The sequence below is a fragment of the Etheostoma spectabile genome, chromosome 11 (genome assembly GCF_008692095.1).
Source record: "Etheostoma spectabile isolate EspeVRDwgs_2016 chromosome 11, UIUC_Espe_1.0, whole genome shotgun sequence".
NCBI classification, from domain to species: Eukaryota; Metazoa; Chordata; class Actinopteri; order Perciformes; family Percidae; genus Etheostoma; species Etheostoma spectabile.
This window is the reverse complement of record NC_045743.1, coordinates 5,523,061-5,541,127: the sequence shown is the minus strand read 5'-3', so window position 1 is coordinate 5,541,127 and position 18,067 is coordinate 5,523,061. Positions and strand designations below refer to the sequence as shown.

At 38.8% G+C, this 18,067-nt stretch overlaps 2 protein-coding genes and 1 long non-coding RNA gene across 4 annotated transcripts in view; all 3 read left to right on the top strand.

Annotated features, from left to right (window-relative positions):
* Positions 1-448: 448 nt before the first annotated feature.
* The window catches only part of LOC116697816 (uncharacterized), a 20,248-nt gene continuing 2,629 nt past the window's right edge, over positions 449-18,067 (top strand). Inside the window, exon 1 of the long non-coding RNA XR_004334049.1 lies at positions 449-459. This is a non-coding gene — a long non-coding RNA (uncharacterized LOC116697816). The remainder of the gene's footprint in view (positions 460-18,067) is intronic.
* otc (ornithine transcarbamylase) lies at positions 2,149-6,638 on the top strand. The gene is made up of 10 exons (XM_032529237.1): positions 2,149-2,371; positions 2,513-2,651; positions 2,776-2,857; positions 3,380-3,467; positions 3,763-3,916; positions 4,005-4,127; positions 4,344-4,397; positions 4,484-4,633; positions 5,938-6,075; positions 6,195-6,638. The coding sequence occupies exons 1-10, from the start codon at positions 2,289-2,291 to the stop codon at positions 6,252-6,254; spliced, it is 1,071 nt and encodes a 356-aa protein (XP_032385128.1). The 5' UTR covers positions 2,149-2,288; the 3' UTR covers positions 6,255-6,638.
* Positions 7,409-17,894, top strand: gpr161b (G protein-coupled receptor 161b). 2 transcript variants are annotated; one of them, XM_032529207.1, is made up of 6 exons: positions 7,409-7,945; positions 10,155-10,507; positions 13,076-13,797; positions 14,204-14,311; positions 15,256-15,381; positions 15,538-17,894. In XM_032529207.1, exons 1-6 carry the CDS (start codon positions 7,916-7,918, stop codon positions 15,816-15,818), a joined length of 1,620 nt encoding a protein of 539 aa, XP_032385098.1. In that variant the 5' UTR covers positions 7,409-7,915; the 3' UTR covers positions 15,819-17,894. The 2 variants fall into 2 exon arrangements, with proteins under 2 accessions (XP_032385098.1, XP_032385099.1); XM_032529208.1 differs by having other exon boundaries at positions 7,412-7,945; positions 10,120-10,507.

Below are 18,067 nucleotides of genomic sequence, written 5' to 3'. Positions count from 1 at the left end.
ACTTAAGTATGACAATAAACACACGTGTGTGTGTGTGTATATCCCTCCTGTTGGGTAAAATTTGACCCGTTTACAAAAACTTTCTATATCAGACAAAAAAACATTGAAAAAAGTGACAAATGTTGAAAAAAAACTACAAAAACTCAGAAAAAAAAAATCAACAAAAACATTCCTTTTTAAACGCTGAAAAGATGACCGAAAAAATTGGAAAAGTGAGAAAAAATGTTTTACAAAAACATACTTCAAAACCGTCAAAAAAGTGACAATCAAAATTTGAATAAAATTGACAAAAACGTCGAGAAAAGTGTAGAAAAAGAACACCGAAACAACGAAATGTTGAAATTTCAACCCAAAAAAACACAAAGTTGCCATAAGTCATGACATATGTCTTCCTGTAGACCTGCAACTTTGTGTCAAAATTTGATTGTCACTTTTTTGACGGTTTTTAATGATTTTTTTGTAAAATAATTTAACATTTTTTGTAACTTTTCCGATATATATATGTTTTTTATACATATATATATATATATATATATATATTATGGCATGCCGTTTAGGAAATAATATATATATATGAAGTTTATCCATCTGAATATATGGAATGAAAGTCTGAATATATTGAATGAAAGTCTGAATATATGGAATGAAAGTCTGAATATATGGAATGAAAGTCTGAATATATGGAATGAAAGTCTGAATATATGGAATGAAAGTCTGAATATATGGAATGAAAGCTGACGTCATTACGGCGCTGGCGCCATCTTGTGTTGTGGCTGATTAATCAGGATGTAACAAATGTGGACGCTATTGAGTGAATCGGCTAGGAATCTAGTGTCAGCTATTTTGAGCAATGAAGAGATTATTACACTCTGGCAAATGCATGTACGGGCCAAAATACTGGTAACCGTATCCAGTGCCCACACCCATTAGCTTCCAGTTGAAGTGTTACTGTCTGCCGACATCTCCCACAAGAGACTCATAAATTCCTTCAAGAATGATGCATAAGTTCTTTCGGCAACGTTTGTTGAACAGGATTGCTTATAAGCACTAAGAATGTCGCAATAATGGAAATAGATCCTCAAGGTGACGCTATCTAATTTCCAAACTGTTTGTGTCGTTTTGGAGTATGACCAGTTGTTGCAAAAAAACCCTGCAGTTCAACAAAAGTATTGGACTATTTCAGCCGATGCCATTTTGTAAATCCAGTGAATTCAGAAAGGTATCCCTTTGGTGACATTTCTGTCAATGTATTCCAACTTTCATTCCATATATTCCGACTTCATTCCATATATTCAGACTTTCATTCCATATATTCAGACTTCATTCCATATATTCAGACTTCATTCCATAATTCAGACTTCATTCCATATATTCAGACTTCATTCCATATATTCAGACTTCATTCCATATTCAGACTTTCATTCCTTTATTCAGACTTCATTCCATATTTCAGACTTTCATTCCATATATTCAGACTTCATTCCATATATTCAGACTTTCAATTCCATATATTCAGACTTCATTCCATATATTCAGACGTTCATTCCATATATTCAGACTTCATTCCATATATTCAGACTTTCATTCCATATATTCAGACGTTCATTCCATATATTCAGACTTTCATTCCATATATTCAGACTTCATTCCATATATTCAGACGTTCATTCAATATATTCAGACTTTCATCCCATATATTCAGACTTCATTCCATATATTCAGACTTTCATTCCATATATCAGACTTCATTCAATATATTCAGACTTTCATCCCATATATTCAGACTTCATTCCATATATTCAGACTTTCATTCCATATATTCAGACTTCATTCAATATATTCAGACTTTCATTCCATATATTCAGACTTTCATTCCATATATTCAGACTTTCATTCCATATATTCAGACTTCATTCCATATTCAGACTTTCATTCCATATATTCAGATGGATAAACTTCATATATATATATTATTTCCTAAACGGCATGCCATAATATATATAATATATATATATATATATATATATAATATATATATATATATATATATATATATATATATATATATATAATATATATACGTATAGACAGATTACATCATTCACGGAGGAAGCCGAAGCCACGCCCAGCCTCGTGGTCTCGCGGTGACGTCAGTGGTAGCCACGCTGCCGGTTTGGCTACACTAGCTCTGGCTGCATGGAAACCCCGGGACACGCAGTGAATGAAAGTTAACTCTGAAGAAATATTCCCACAACATCACACGTCCATTGTGTTTCCCTTGAGCTGCAATGTCCACTAAACTATTGTCTGTAAACAACACCGTTTTCAAATGTTTGAAAACTTTCCAAGACCGCTCAGCTCGAGGGTTTAGGTAAGACACTTCAGATAACTTTATTCGGAATTTGCAGAACTTTACTGGTAACGTTTGTCAAGTTTTGTCAGTAATGCAAGTATTGTTAGTAACGTTACACGTAATAAGCAGTGCTTTTATCCCCGTTTGTTACTTTCTAAGCATTGGAGCTGCTTCCCTTGGTTCGGTAAATTTAAAGGGTCGAAGCTGTCTCACTCTGAAAGACTTCAGTTCAGAGGAAATCAAGAGGCTGTTGTGGGTGTCAGGGGATCTAAAACTTCGGATCAAGCATGAAAAACAGGTAGCTAACGTTAGCAAAGTAATGTTTGCCATAGTAAACTGCAGTGTCCATTTGTCAAGTGTTCTCAGTTCTACTGCGAAGCCTCGTTGTGGATCATTCAAAGGAACTGTCATTTCTATTTCAGTATCTTCCTCTTCTGCAAGGAAAGTCAATTGCTATGATATTTGAGAAGAGGAGCACCAGAACAAGAATGTCCACAGAAACAGGTGTCCGTTGTGTATTTAAGCAGCTATGTGCACTGCAAGCCATGTGCTTCAGTTTAACATGAATAACAGAATGCTGGAGGTGGGCGGATTTTATAAAAGCACTAGGCAGTTTTCAAGTGTCAAATTTAGACTTTAAATTATAGATAGATAGATAGATAGATAGATAGATAGATAGATAGTTGGACTTTATTAATCCCAAATAGGGAAATGACTCTGTTATAAGCAGCAAGTGGCAAGTATTTATAAGAACAATCTAACAGTAATGTAACATCTGCCACAGCTTGGCTGATACTATTCATCAGTGTGTTCAGCAGTGTGAAGGTCATTGTTAATATGGATACAAAAGATCTGCTGAAAGGCGACTTTCAGCGCATCCCTGGAACAAAACATTCTGCAACTCATTCCACTCCTCTTTCTCCCTGTACTGCTCCCCTTCAAATGCCTACATGATGTTGTGTTTGTTGTGCTAAGCACCAGTTGGCCACTAGGGAAACTGAAGTTGTCTTGATATCATAATTCCAGGTTTTGCTTTGCTGGGTGGGCACCCCTGTTTCCTCACCTCTCAGGACATCCACCTGGGAGTGAATGAGAGTGTCACAGACACAGCAAGGTGAGTAGTATGCTGTCACTTATAGAAATACAATTAAATTCAAATTAATGTCAGATGGTTGTTGGATGTAGATTGTATATAGTCACACTCCATTTATATCTGTTTATCCAGGGAAATCTTAATTAGCTTGGTATTTTTTAGTGTAACTTCCCTAAAAGTCAGGTGAATTTTTCAATTAGTAACAGTCATCTCATGTTGTCCACTGCTGCTACTAATTATTGACGGGAAACTAGTTTGTAGACAAAGTAAATGAGTCCCAGCCACTTGGGTACATGTCCACCTGTGTAATCTCCAGGGTTCTCTCAGGACTCTGCGATATTGTCTTGGCACGAGTGTATAGCCACTCCACACTGGAGGAGCTGGATAAGGAGGCCTCCATCCCCATCATTAACGGTCTGTCTGATCTCTACCACCCAATCCAGATTCTGGCTGACTTCCTCACCTTACAGGTACTGCAACTCCTACAACGTACCACAAATTTGATCCCGTAAATGATAAAAACATAGTATTTTCTAAATTACTTACATTCTCCTCTAGGAGCATTATGGGTCCCTTAATGGACTAACAGTGAGCTGGATTGGAGATGGAAACAACGTCCTCCACTCCTTCATGATGACTGCAGCTAAATTGGGAGTTCATCTTAAGATTGCTACACCAAAGGTTTCCCTTTTTATGTTCTTGTGTGTTCTTTTAGTGCACTCCTCTAGTCCTCTCTATCTAGTAGATTACTGTTTTGTGGTTTGCAGGTATAGATGCATTGAATCAATGCTGAGTATCTTATCTCCTCAGTTGCTTTGTGAGAATAAAAACAACTTTATGTATTGTTATGTACATCAATAATCACTACTAAAGCTCAAACTGCATCTTAATTCCCAGGGCTATGAGCCAGAAAAGAGTGTTATTCAAGAGGCACAAAGACTCTCCAAAGAGGTGAGGTCTTATTTTTCAGGTGTCATTACTATAAAAAGACCTTTTCTTAAAAGACTTCTTATTCATTCATATCAATTTTGTGTCAGCATGGTACCCAGCTTGTTCTGACCTCTGACCCGATGGAGGCCGCCCATGGCAGCAATGTTTTGGTCACTGACACATGGGTCAGCATGGGACAAGAGGAGGAGAAGAAAAAGAGGCTCAAAGACTTTAAAGGTTACCAGATTACATTGCAGGTAAAGAAGGACATTTTCTTCTTTTTAACTTAACATTGTTTCAATTATTTTTGGCTTAAAAATCACTCGCAACATACCACAGGCTTGTGGAGAAGTCAACGTATTCAATAGGTGATGGGTTGGTGAAATATGGTAGGACTGTATTAGGAATGATGAATATAAGATGGGTGTCTCACTGGGGTGTCAGTCAGAACACAAAGGAGTCAACGCAGTTCAGTCCAGACCAGAACTTTACTTGAGGTGTGAAGGATTTACACAGCGCAGCACAGCATAGCACAATAGGGTACACTGGTTGGCAGGTAGTGGCTATATGTGCACATAGCTATCAATGTGTAGGCGATTAGGAATATCTCTGTCTTCGTGTGTGTGTGGTCTGTAATAAACAAGAACAAACAATAAATAACATGAATATTAATTTCTCACTATCAAAGTGGTTACATCATTCACATTAATACAGACTAAACTGACATTTCTTAACTAAAGTGACTATTTCTAATAGTGCAACAGTATTTTCTAGTGAAATGCAATACAGCAGTGCCACCTAGTGGCCAACTGAATTAATATTATTCTGCCCGCAAGGGCTCGGGAATGTTCCCACGAGTGTGGCCACTTATTGATTCACAAATCCCACATCTTACACATAGCATACATCGTGAGGACCAGGTCTAGTAAGGCAGAATAATGTCACATCTAAATGTTAACATAGATCAGAAATAAACTAGGTTACAGTTTAAGTGGATGCCAACAGCAATCACGAACTATAAGGATTTACAAAAGAGAAAGTAATTGCCGTAAATGCAAGTTTATATTGACTCGCACTAAACATGTATCTAACCAAACTACGTTACAATACTTAAGCATATCTCTCATATAATGCTCAAAGGCATCTAAACATAAAGGGATTACACTGAACAACTCACTTCTCAGCAATGACGCACACATCGCACACACAGCCGCAGTCTCCCTCCCGCTCCGCTGCGCATCCACCCCGAGGTGACGGCTGGAAATGTTCATACTGACGCATGCGCACAAGCACGGTCTTTCCAACGCAACAGTTGTTTTTCCGTTGACATTTGCCTTTTCCCAAATTGTTCCTTTTGACAGCTGTCTTGACAGTAAGCAAATCAGTCCCAGGGATGATCCTGCCTGACATAATTATTTCATTTATAACATTTTCTGAGAAGATTAGAACAATTATTTTGGTCAAAACAAATATGTCTTTATGTCTGGCAAAGGAGCCAAAATCTATTTTCACTGAGTTGAAATGTGTCTTAACTCTATGTTTTGACTCTTGTCCACTACAGACAGGAAGTGTGGCCAAACCAGACTGGACCTTCCTGCATTGTCTCCCCCGGAAAATGGAGGAGGTAGATGACGAGGTTTTCTACTCACCTCACTCCCTCGTCTTCCAAGAGGCAGAGAACAGAAAGTGGACAATTATGGTGACTAACCTGATTATTGCAGAATATATTGTTTTATACTAGTATGCGTTTAATCTGATTCTCTTAGAATAGTCTCTGCCTCTCTATCTTCTGATCATCACAACTGTCTTCTCTTTCAGGGTCTGATGGTGTCTCTTCTGACTGACTACACTCCACAGATCCCCATGCTGAAGTTTTAACTTCAGGCCCAGTTTTACTTGCGTGTTGTGATGTTTGACAGTTCTACTGCAGGTGTTTCTGCATTGTTCAATGTCAGATTTAAATCAATGATAGCACCATCCCAACACTAGATGGATTACCCAAAAGAAATTGTTTTAAATCACTTTCTGATTTAGAGCATGGATGGTCTTGTTTTCCTTGTCTCACTGTTTACATTCTACATTCACTGTTCTGGAGAGCGAGGATTGTGGCGAGCAGGAGTTTTACAGGGTAAATGTATTTGCTAGACATGTTACTGAAAAGGAAAAAGATTACTAAGCCTTCCTCATTTTTTTTTTAATGTTGTCTTGACTTAACAACATTCTCAAAGATGATCGGAAACTTGAAGGAGAAAAACGCAATCAGCCTGAGCTGACCAATCGCATTCCTTGCAGTCTCCACATGGTGTTTACGTAGCCACTGTAATCCCGACATGTAGTCACATTTTTGAGGAAATGCTTTGCCAAACCCATTAAATAAACATTTATAAATCCGACTTTACTGCCAAATAATTTGTTTACACCACACTATTGAAGGACCAAGCCACTGTATTTTTTTTTAATGTGTAGCCCATTTTGAACATGACAAATATACAGAACGTTAAATGACAGCAGACCATTTTGCAGAATATACCACACAGTTTTAGGTTATTTAATCAGTACAGTAAGAAAACTAATTTGTAAACAATTGGAACTGGCTTTTCAAAGGTAATGCATCATAGCAGAATCGATCGCATGAAGTTAGGTTTGAATTGTATGGCATGGTCATCCTGGTGACTACAACAACTCCGTTTTTTTGCATATACCACTCTCTTCCATCCACGTTACTTGCCTGTCTCTACTGTATATCTAATAAAAGCAAAATGATCAAAAAAATATATATTCTTAAAAAATACATTGTATCATATAGCAGTGGTTAGTGCAGGTTAGTTTTAAAAGTCAATACTGTATTACCATTCAGTGTTAAAAAATGCTTTAGAAAATGCATTTACTCAGTAGCCTACAGATGTTTCATGCTTGCAGCAGAAAGCGCTGTTAAATGGAAGCATTAGGTAAAAACGTCCCGACTCTCTGATTGGATAACGTAGATGACGTGATGACGTATTGTTTATGTGCGGGAAGCTTTGATCTACGTGGGTGGTCCAGTTATGTAGAGCTCATTCATAAACACCGCAAAGCTGTCATTAAAGAAATATACATGCGCACATTGTTTTTTTGTAAACATGCATACATACGCCTACACTAACAACTTGTTGCATCTGAAATAGAATAAAACATACGTTCAAGGTTTTTAGCAGAAACACCAACTAACGCGCTGTGGAGATAGGTCTGACAGTACCAGCTAAGCCACGCGCGTGAACCACAGAGAAATAACGTTAACTGCTACAATGGCGATATGAAAACAATCAATCAATCGAGGACCACCCACACACTGAAGGAGTCTGCGAGGAGAGGGAGTTGAGGTAGGAGGAGGACGCCATTGCAGCCGCAGCTGGCAGTGTGCGATTGAGGAGTAAAAGGGTTATCAAACTTCACAATGTCGAGGGGCTTTTCACCCGTTTTTCAGACTCAGCCCTCAGTTACGGGGTTACAGTGTGAAAGCGGAAAAGTGGGATGGACGGTTTGCCTTTGAAGAGGAGAAAATGTGGAGCCACAGCGCCGAAGCAAAGCAGGTACAGAGGGCGAAACTGTTGGGGGGACAATGGGAGAAAGTTTTAGCTAACCTAGGCTAACTAACGGTAGTAGTTTTAGCTAACCTAGGCTAACTAACGGTAGTAGTTTTAGCTAACCTAGGCTAACTAACGGTAGTAGTTTTAGCTAACCTAGGCTAACTAACGGTAGTAGTTTTAGCTTCAAGCGATCTGAAACCAACGTTAACGTTAGTGGTGGTGCTCACAGTGCTCGACCCTTTCCACACGTACAAAGGTTACATTTGTCAGTGTTGAGCTGTACTGAAGCCTAAAATGTCGCTAGATTTTGGGTTACATTTTTCATTTTTAACTCGTAAAAGTTAAGCGAGAAACGACATGGTGAGAGATGGCAACACGTATGCTTTTTTGCTGCAAATCATGTTAAACGAAGCCAACGCCTAACTAAGCTGTTTCTGTTTTAAATCTATAACACATTTCCACGACTTACTGGCTAAAACTTGAACTCTGAACACAGGCGATTTGTTAGTGAGGATTTTAGTTTGGCGTCAACGCTTGTAAATAATGGCTCGGTTAAATGTCTTCACTCTGTGCTTAACTTGATACGTAATTAGTAGAAATACTATAACGATCCTTTTACTTAATTGAAAATATTAGTAGAAACTACTTATTTTAAGTCCTTTATTCAGAACTGCTGCTGACATTGTTTTATTATTTATTTCATTATCAGATATATTACACTAATGTGTCAGAGAGCACTTAAATGATGAAGCTGTTTGCCTGTGATATGTTTTATGTAAAATGCTAATCTACAAATTAACTACAACTGTCAGATACATGTATAGGACTTATGTTTCCCTATAAAATGTAGTAGCACAAAATGTACTCTGAACACAAAGTTTGCCTTATCTACGTTACATTATTGTAATGAGGTCATGCTGTGCACATGTCTCATATCAATGTGCCCTATAATCTGCATTAGAGCTGAACTGAAAGAAAAATAGTTGACAACCGTTTTGATAATTGATTACCTGTGTATTTCAATTAGCAAGCAACAATGCCAACAGTATCTGGTTCCAGCTTTTAAATGTGAGGATTTGCTGCTTTTTTGTTTTACTTTTACTTAAATATCATAGGGACTTTTGGTTGGACAAAACAAGCAGTTTGAAGAAATCACCTCCAGGTCTAGGAAATTGTGATGGGCATTGTTTCACTAATTCCTGTCATTGAATAGACAGAATCATTAAAATAATTGTTAGTTGCACCCCTAAACTGTCCTTAACAGTAATGTAGACCTGATTCTCACTGTTATGAATTACACAATTGAAGCCAATTAGACAAAGTAAATAAACATTAAGTATGCATGGCTTGTAGTTAAAGGAGAATTCCAGTCAATTCCAACATGTAGCTCTGTTGTCTGTAAATGTGGAGTGCTGTCAGTAGAAAGAAAAACTAAAACAATCAGTGCTGCCTACACCGTGTTATCCTCCTGCTAGATGTAGCACCCAACAGGCTGAAACAGGGCAAGTTTTAAACATGTTGTTAGCTTCTAAACATGTTCAAAGTTTCATTAAAAGTGCCGACCCATGTGCAGTGATTCCTTCCAAGTGAACACAGTGAATCTGACTGCCGTAGATGTGAGGTTGTGTCTCCAAACTTACCTCAATTATAACTTGTCTCCTGCTAGTTGTACAACAGCACTTTAAAAATACAAGCACATGCTTATTTAAAAAAAAAAAGTGCACATCTCTTTTCGGTGTTGTAAATTGTAGACGGTCCCGAAGCACTCCTTGCAGTATCGACACAGGAACTAAACACAGCTGAATTAGCAGAACTTTAATGCATTTCTTTCACATCTACGGCGGTCAGATTCAATGTGTTCACTCGGAAGGAATCACTGCACATGGGTCGGCATTTTTAATGAAACTTTGAACATGTTAAGAAGCTAAAAACATGTTTAAAACTTGCCCTGTTTAAGCCTGTTGGGTGCTACCTCTAGCAGGAGGATAACACGGTGTAGGCAGCACTGATTGTTTTCATTTTTCTTGCTACTGACAGCACTCCAATGTTACAAACAACAGAGCTACGTGTTGAAATTGACTGGAATTCTCTTTTAAAAAGCTTGTATGTGCTGGTGTGGTCCTTTTTAGCAGTCATATTTTGTTTGAAGATTTCTAACCATGTCTTTCCGCTAACAGTCTCCAACCATTCCTTCACTTGTCTGATGGCCCAGCCTCTCACCATGAACACCAGTAGGAACTGCACCACGGTGGGGAATGGTGAGGGTCTGGCCGCCCTGGAGTCAGTCTCCATTGTGACCATCACACTCCTCGCCTGCCTGGGTAATCTTTTGATCGTGGCGACCCTCTATCGCAGACCTTATCTGCTCACGCCCAGCAACAAGTTTGTGTTCAGCCTGACCCTGTCCAACCTGCTGCTGTCCATGTTGGTGCTGCCTTTTGTGGCCGTGAGCTCGGCGAAGAGGGAGTGGGTGTTTGGAGTGGTTTGGTGTAACTTCACTGCCCTGCTCTACCTGCTCATCAGCTCTGCTAGCATGCTCACCCTTGGCGCTATTGCAATTGACAGGTTAGTGCTGGATAATAATTGCAGTCAGATAATTCCTGTATCGCCATATCTTGTAAAATTACAAGAAGTGAATGTTGTTTCTTTAAACCTGCAGTAATATCTTTTCATTTGGCTACTTGTGGGCAGTACAACAAGCTGTAAACACAACATTAACGTATTATCAGTATACAGTAAAGTACAATCAAGTTTACATGGCGATAGTGTTATCAATTTGTTGCTTTTTTACACATGTATCAAATACAGAGCAGTATTAGCTTTCATTATAAGTTGTGTTTTCTGTCTCTTTAGCTTGGAGGGAAATATCTAAATCTGGGTTCGATCCCCACTGTGATACATCAACCACTGTGTCCCTGAGCAAGACACTTAACCCATAGTTGTGACCTCCGCTATACAGCAATTGTAAGTCGCTTTGGATAAAAGCGTCACAAATGACATGGAATGTAATTCCATTGTTAAAATAGAAATATTGATTGATGAAGCTTTAACTTCAAACCTTAAACCAGATTATATTTGATTGCGGTTGTACTGGGCACATCCCACATGTTAAACGTGTGTCTGTGTGTCTGTCTGTGTGTCTGTCTGTGTGTCTGTCTGTGTGTCTGTCTGTCTGTCTGTGTGTCTGTGTGTCTGTCTGTGTGTCTGTCTGTCTGTCAGTGCTGAGGAGGAATGCTTTACTGCTTAAATTGAGTAGTAGTTTTGTCTGCATAAAATACATAGAACCATAAAAATACATAGATAACAGATAAAAGAATGTAAGTACATGCTCATTTATTTATTTATTTTTAAAATAAGTGGTTGTTTTATGATTACCTATTATATTGCCATATCTTGGCAAAGCTGGGGAAATTGAGCGAGGCTTTTCGCCCAGCAGCAAATATATGCAATTTGAATTTGCATTCAATATTATTTCTGGAAAATTCTTAAATTCCTTCCCAAACATTTTTAGGGACATAATCTATATGAGATTAGCAGGGGCTTGTTTACATCTTGGTATAAAAGTAAACAACAAAATATACAGTGTGGTATCATTCCTCATGCAGTGATAATAGCCCTATAATAGGACAACACCCAACATCTTTTGTAGCTGATACACCACAAAACCTTTTTATATATTCTGGGAGCAATTCTATCTCCTTTTTTATTTTCTCAAACTAAGCACACTTTTTTAAGTTCATTTTTAAGTAAATGTGAGCTGTTTAATAGTTACCCTATTCTTGTGTGAAAGTGACATTTGCCAATGTTTTTGTGATGTTCAGCTGCTGTAAGGAACACATTCATGTTCACAAACTTGTGAAATGTAGTTTTTATTGTTTCCTATTTAAGGTCAGAATGCAGCCTTGTAAATGGGATTGGTTAACCACACACTTAGCTCGTGGTCTTTTTGTGGAGATTTTCCCAGCTCAATTGACAAGCATTAGACAGGCTCACACAAAGTACCTTAAATGTTGACCGACATGAATGCACCATTCATCTGCAGGGCTGAGATCATTTCCATTGATTCCCTTTTTTAGAAATAAGAAACTGATCACAAATGAAACCGCCTACACAAATAAAGGTAATCCATTACTCTGAACTCCACTTTCACTTTTTTAAGTCAGACAATAACCTGTTTTTTCTTTCCTTTTTCTTTGACTAGATATTTACTATTAAGCTTATTTAGACTATTTGATTTGACCAAATAAGCTTATTTAGACTATTTGATTTGTTTTATTCGTTTGTAAATATAAAATCAGACAGTGATACATTTGGAAAGATGGACTCACTTTCTCTATTGGGGGGAAAAAGGGGGAAAATGTTTATTTCTCAATATAGAGTATTCAAACATTTATCTCTCAGTATCAGTACTGTAAAACTATATTCATCCACATTAAGACCTAGTGTGCCATACAATAATGCCATTTATAAAGTTATTTGTGATAATCTATTAATCATTTAACTCATGAATCAACAAAAGGCCTACCAAACATTCCCTGGTTTCAGCGTGTTCTGGTTTTATATTACTGTAAATGTCATGTCTTTGGGTTTTTTGATCATCTTTTCCACAAAACAATTGATTTTGGGATGTCCCCTGGGGAATCTTTTAATCTTTAATCTTTTTTTTTGGTGTAATTTTCCTCAAATGTTATAGACTTAAAGAGAGGAATTGATTAGTTAAGTGAAGTTGTTGTTTTTTTAGTTCCACTTCAGGTTGTTTTTAATTGGCACTATTACAACTCTGGTTAAATCATATTATTCAGTTTTTTGGGATCACAAAGGAGGGTAACATGTAGCTACTAAGATCAGCTGTAGATTAGTTATGTAGCACACAATCCTCACTGTTCTCACTGCTGTGCTAATTACCCTCAGCGCCTTTGGGGATTTGTGATTACAGTGCATGTTTTTGTTCTCCTGCCAAGTCTCCCCTTTTCTGTTGTGTTTGCAGCTTTTCAGAAAAAAACATTTCCAGCATTGTTGGGGGAGAAGGTTCAGCTTTAGCTTCTGTATCACTCACTGAATTCTGGGCAGGACCAAAGAGCTCCCTCAACAACAGTTTCCATTTCTCACTGTGTCTCTCTCGTGTCCCAACAGGTACTACGCAGTGCTTTACCCCATGATCTACCCGATGAAGATCACAGGGAACCGGGCAGTCGTCGTCCTCGCCTATGTGTGGATACACTCCCTGGTGGGCTGTCTTCCTCCTCTGTTCGGCTGGTCCTCCTTTGAGTTTGACTGTTTCAAGTGGACCTGTGTTGCGTCTTGGCACAGAGAACCAAGCTACACAGCTTTCTGGGTCACCTGGTGCATCCTCCCCCCCTTAATCATCATGCTGGCCTGTTACGGTGTAATTTTCCGTGTAGCCCGAATGAAAGCCAGGAAAGTTCACTGTGGGACAGTTGTCGTGGCCCAGGACGACTCCAGTGGAGCTCAGAAGAATGGACGTAAAAACTCAAGCACTTCCACTTCCTCTAATGGAAGCCGGCGGAGCCTGGTGTATGCAGGGAGTCAGTGCAAGGCCTTTGTCACCATCTTAGTGGTGATTGGCACTTTCCTCATGACCTGGGGTCCGTACGTGGGGGTGGTGTGCACCGAGGCTGTGTGGGGACAAGGGAGTGTGTCTCAGGGGCTTGAGACTTTTGTATCATGGCTGTCCTTTTGCAGTGCGGTGTGCCACCCGCTCATCTATGGTCTGTGGAATAAAACGGTGAGGAAGGAGCTGCTGGGGATGTGTTTCGGAGATCGCTACTACAGAGAGTCGTTCGCCACACGGCAAAGGACATCCCGCCTCTTCAGCATCTCCAACAGAATCACAGGTGGGAGAACAGCCGTGGCTCTGTTAGTCATGCAATTCAATTCAAAAGAGGACCGCAATCTGTATATTGATTTCTCACTTCTTTATGTAAACATACCAAATTATAGCCCAAAAGAACACTGTTCAGGAAGATGCACACAGATATAGTTGAAACACGGACCACAAAGCTTAAAAATACCTCTTATGTACAGAGAAGCAGGTACAATGTCTATTTACAGGTTAAACTCATTTCTGTGATCCTTTAAACAAGGACACAATAGTGAAATTGCTGGAAAAGAAAGAATGGGTTGTGTAATAAGTGGTTTATGCAAAGTGTATACAGCCTGTTTAGATTTACATTCCTGTCTTTTTGTGATTTCATGTGTTGTATGATGTTGCACAACAAGTTCTTGCTCTTGTTCTTTCAGACTTGGGTATGTCCCCACACATGACAGCCATGCTGGCCGGTGGAAGGCATCTGTTGGCCCCAGGGAGCAGCACAGGAGATACTGGCTTCAGTTTCACTCAAGACTCGTGTAAGGAAAAACACGTTCTCTGTGTGTCCCAACTCAATACAATACGTCTCAAAGACCAAGTAACATCTTCAGATTACATGTTTTGTCCAAGTAACAGCCACAAACCCAAAAGTACTGTTGAACCAAAGGATGTTTTGAGTTTTACTTGAAAAATAAACTAAAATAATTTCATCACATTTTCTGTTGAACAATTGATTAATGGTTTCAGCTGTAGTTGAGTTTCCTTAAACATCTGTAAATCTACTCCATATACTGTACATACAGTATTGTCATATGATCTTAGAACCTGCAAGGACTGCAACTAACAATCACTTTCTTTATCCTTTTGATTAATTGTACTCTATGAAGCTTTGAAAAATATTGAAAAATGGCCCTCAGAAAATTATAGTACCCAGAGCCCAAGATGACATCTTCACAATACGTGGTTTGTTTGTCTAAAACACAACGATATTCATTTACAATAACATTAAAAAGGAAACGAAGCAGCAAATCATCACATTTATGAAGCTGGAACCACATATTCATTGATTAAACAATGAATTTAGTTGTCAAAATTGGGGGTGATTATCTGTCAATTAATGAATGAATTGATTAACAATCAATCAATCCCTTCAGAACTACAATAAAGTGTTGTCCAGGGTTACATTTAATGCTAATCATTGTTTTACTTTTTATTTGGTTAACAACTAGGAACTCGTGGTAGTAAAGATGCAACTTCTGCCAATATTACAGACAAATGTGTTCATTTGCTATTAAACTCGACGGATCTTAACTTGAACATAAAATGGAGATAAAGTTGGCAAGTGTTAACACAATGTTCAGTTGCGTCATACTCCCATAGCTTTGGTACTGTCAGCCTCACATTCCTGTTCCACAGCTCATGTTCTTAGTGTGGGAGCTCTTAATTAATCCCTTTTTATGTCTCTGTCATGTTTACCATGCAGGCACAGACGTGATGCTGCTGGATAACTTCTCCACAGACGGGTCCTCCCTCTTACAGCAACACTGTAATCCGTCCGGGAAGAGGAGGAGCTCCGTTACCTTTGAAGACCAGATGGAGCAAACCAAAGGTATCTGTCATTTCCACCGTTCCACAAAAGATTAAAGGGGAAGGGAGTTCACTTCACACTCATTGAGGGTGCGGAGAGTGACAACAAAACATTACACTAAACACAAGATTTGTCCAGTGTTAAATTTGTCTAATAGTATCTGCGTTCTTTCCTCAGCTGAAAACTTCAACACGGCTGCGGTTCAAGTCCACGCAGAGGTACACAAATCGCTCGACACCTTTGCCTCCTGTCTGGCGAAAGCTATAGAGAGTGACGCTAAGCTCACCCTGTTTGGGGAAGGTCTGGCTCTGCCGGAGGGACTGTTTACGACCAGGGCAGCACTGAGACCCAGATACCTGGACGGTCAGAGACTGAGGCTGGAAAGTATTGATGAGGGGATCGGTAAAGATGACAGAGACGATGAAGAAGAGCGGGACGTGGAGGAAAAACTGGCCTAAACACAGCAAGCCTGTTCATTGTCGGACATGTTTATAGATCGTACTCAGTTTATTAGTGAACTGCAAGGGTTTCACACCCTTAACACTCACAATAGGTGACCATCAGTGGTTTGTGGTGCAGTTTATGAAATCTGATCTCTCTACACATGGGTACTCCATACTTGAAATTATTAGGAAACAGGAAGATGCACAATATTCATTCCACTATGTTGGACCAAGTGCACCATCAGTGACTTTGCAAGCTTTTGTATGGATGCATGTAATCAAATAGGAAACCGTAACTACTGTAACCAAAATGATCGGAATTTTGTAGTAATGTGGGTATTACGATACATTATGGTATGTCCTCAGAATTTGCAATAAGATGTGTCTCATTGCACCTGGAAAGTATGAAAAAATAGTTTTTATCTTCCAAAAGACTCTTAACACTGTTGTCAGATCCCTTAAAAATGTCTCCTTGTCCATATTAAATGTCAAGTCGGATACATATCTGGGGTTTCTCAGTAACGACTGGGATGATGATGTGAACGCTATTCACAAGTCAGACCCCTCTAACTACAATAACTTTTGATATGATATGAACACAGCATAAGCAAAAGTTGAATCAGTGAAAACGCCTTTGCAGGGCCTTTTTAAAGACGACATTTTAAAAGGGAGCGGATAACAGTGTTGCGAGTGCTTTGGTCCATTTATTTTTACGATTATATATTTTTGGGCATGTTAGGCCTTTATTTGAACAGGACAGCTTAGACATAAAAGGGGAGAGAGAGGGGGCGTCACAGCAAGGACCGCTGCGTCGAGGAGTAAACCTCCTGTATATGGGCGCCCGCTATACCAGGTGAGCTATCCAGGCGCCCCTGTGATAGTCTTTTGTTTGGACTTACGCACATGGACAAGTTTGTGTTTTCACACATAGTTTAAAAGAATTATGATAACCAGAAGGCCTTTCCTTGACACTGACTGTAAGTAAGATATGTTTACATTTTGGACAACTCATTGGTTATAATTGGTTGTGACTGATTATCACATTTCACAGCAGCATGGTAATGAGAGGCCAGACTCTAGTTCTCTTGTACCCAACATTCTCTGTAAGGAATTTGATTTGACAATTTTTCACTAAATACATTTTGAAATGTCAAAGCGGGAAAAAAAAAGTGAAAAATTGAAGGCCAAATTCCATTTAGCCAGTTTAGGTTCAGGGTCCAGGTGTTCCATGAGAGAGAACAGTGTCATGGGTAATGTTTAGTAACAGCCGTGTTTTTACTACTATGATAAGTCAAAATATCGGCTATGAAAAAGGCCTATTGATGGGAGTTAAACACACCGGCCTGTAGGTGTTGACTGATGTCATGTCCAAGGGTCATCTCTGACTTCTACCCCTGTGCATGCCTTGACAGGTTATTTATAGAATGAGTAGAAACAGGTACAGTTTGTACATTTCATGATTATCTGATACAGTAATTGCACTTGAACATGCAGGGGAGCTTGTTCTCATAGAAACCACTCAATGTTTGGCAGAGAAAGTGACTGTTTGGTCAGGGTTTTTGCATACCGTAAAGCAGTATATTAATAACTTAGTGAAGACGACATTCAGCAACAAATGTAAGTCCAAAATGAGGTAATTAGGAGACTGATTATATTAATGAAAATACATTTCATATTTTGCACATACTGAACAGTGCACAGCAACCATGTCCAAAATAAATGACTGTTTATTGATACATTGATCATTGAATATTCAACTCGCTCAAAAATTGTGTTTAGCGTTGAATTGTCTGAGAAGCTGGTCTTAATCTACAACACTGTCTTAGTAAATATTCATTGTTACGTGTGGTTTACCTCAGTTTATACACTCTGCTTCCTTTACTATTATGAAAGAAACTCGGAGAGAACATTTGTAGAAAGGAGAGCGCGTCTGTCTTACCTGCCATTTTCATATTATGTTTGAACGGTACTATACACCTGAGAAGTGATGTAACCTTTTGATTTTTTACTGTACAGTAAGTATTGATACAACCATTTGCCTTTTTAAAGTGTTGTATCAAGATTCTTCTATTAAAACTTTTTTGCATAAAATATTCTGAACCAATTTTTTATTATGTGTTCCTTTGTGTTGCTGTAAAGCTGAACCATGTCTACACAACAGCTCACAAAACTACAAGCCACTTGTTCTGCAATCTTTAACAAACGTGGGCAGTTTCGGTCAGTATTTGACCAATTTGTGCCTCTGTTTTTCCATTATATCGAAG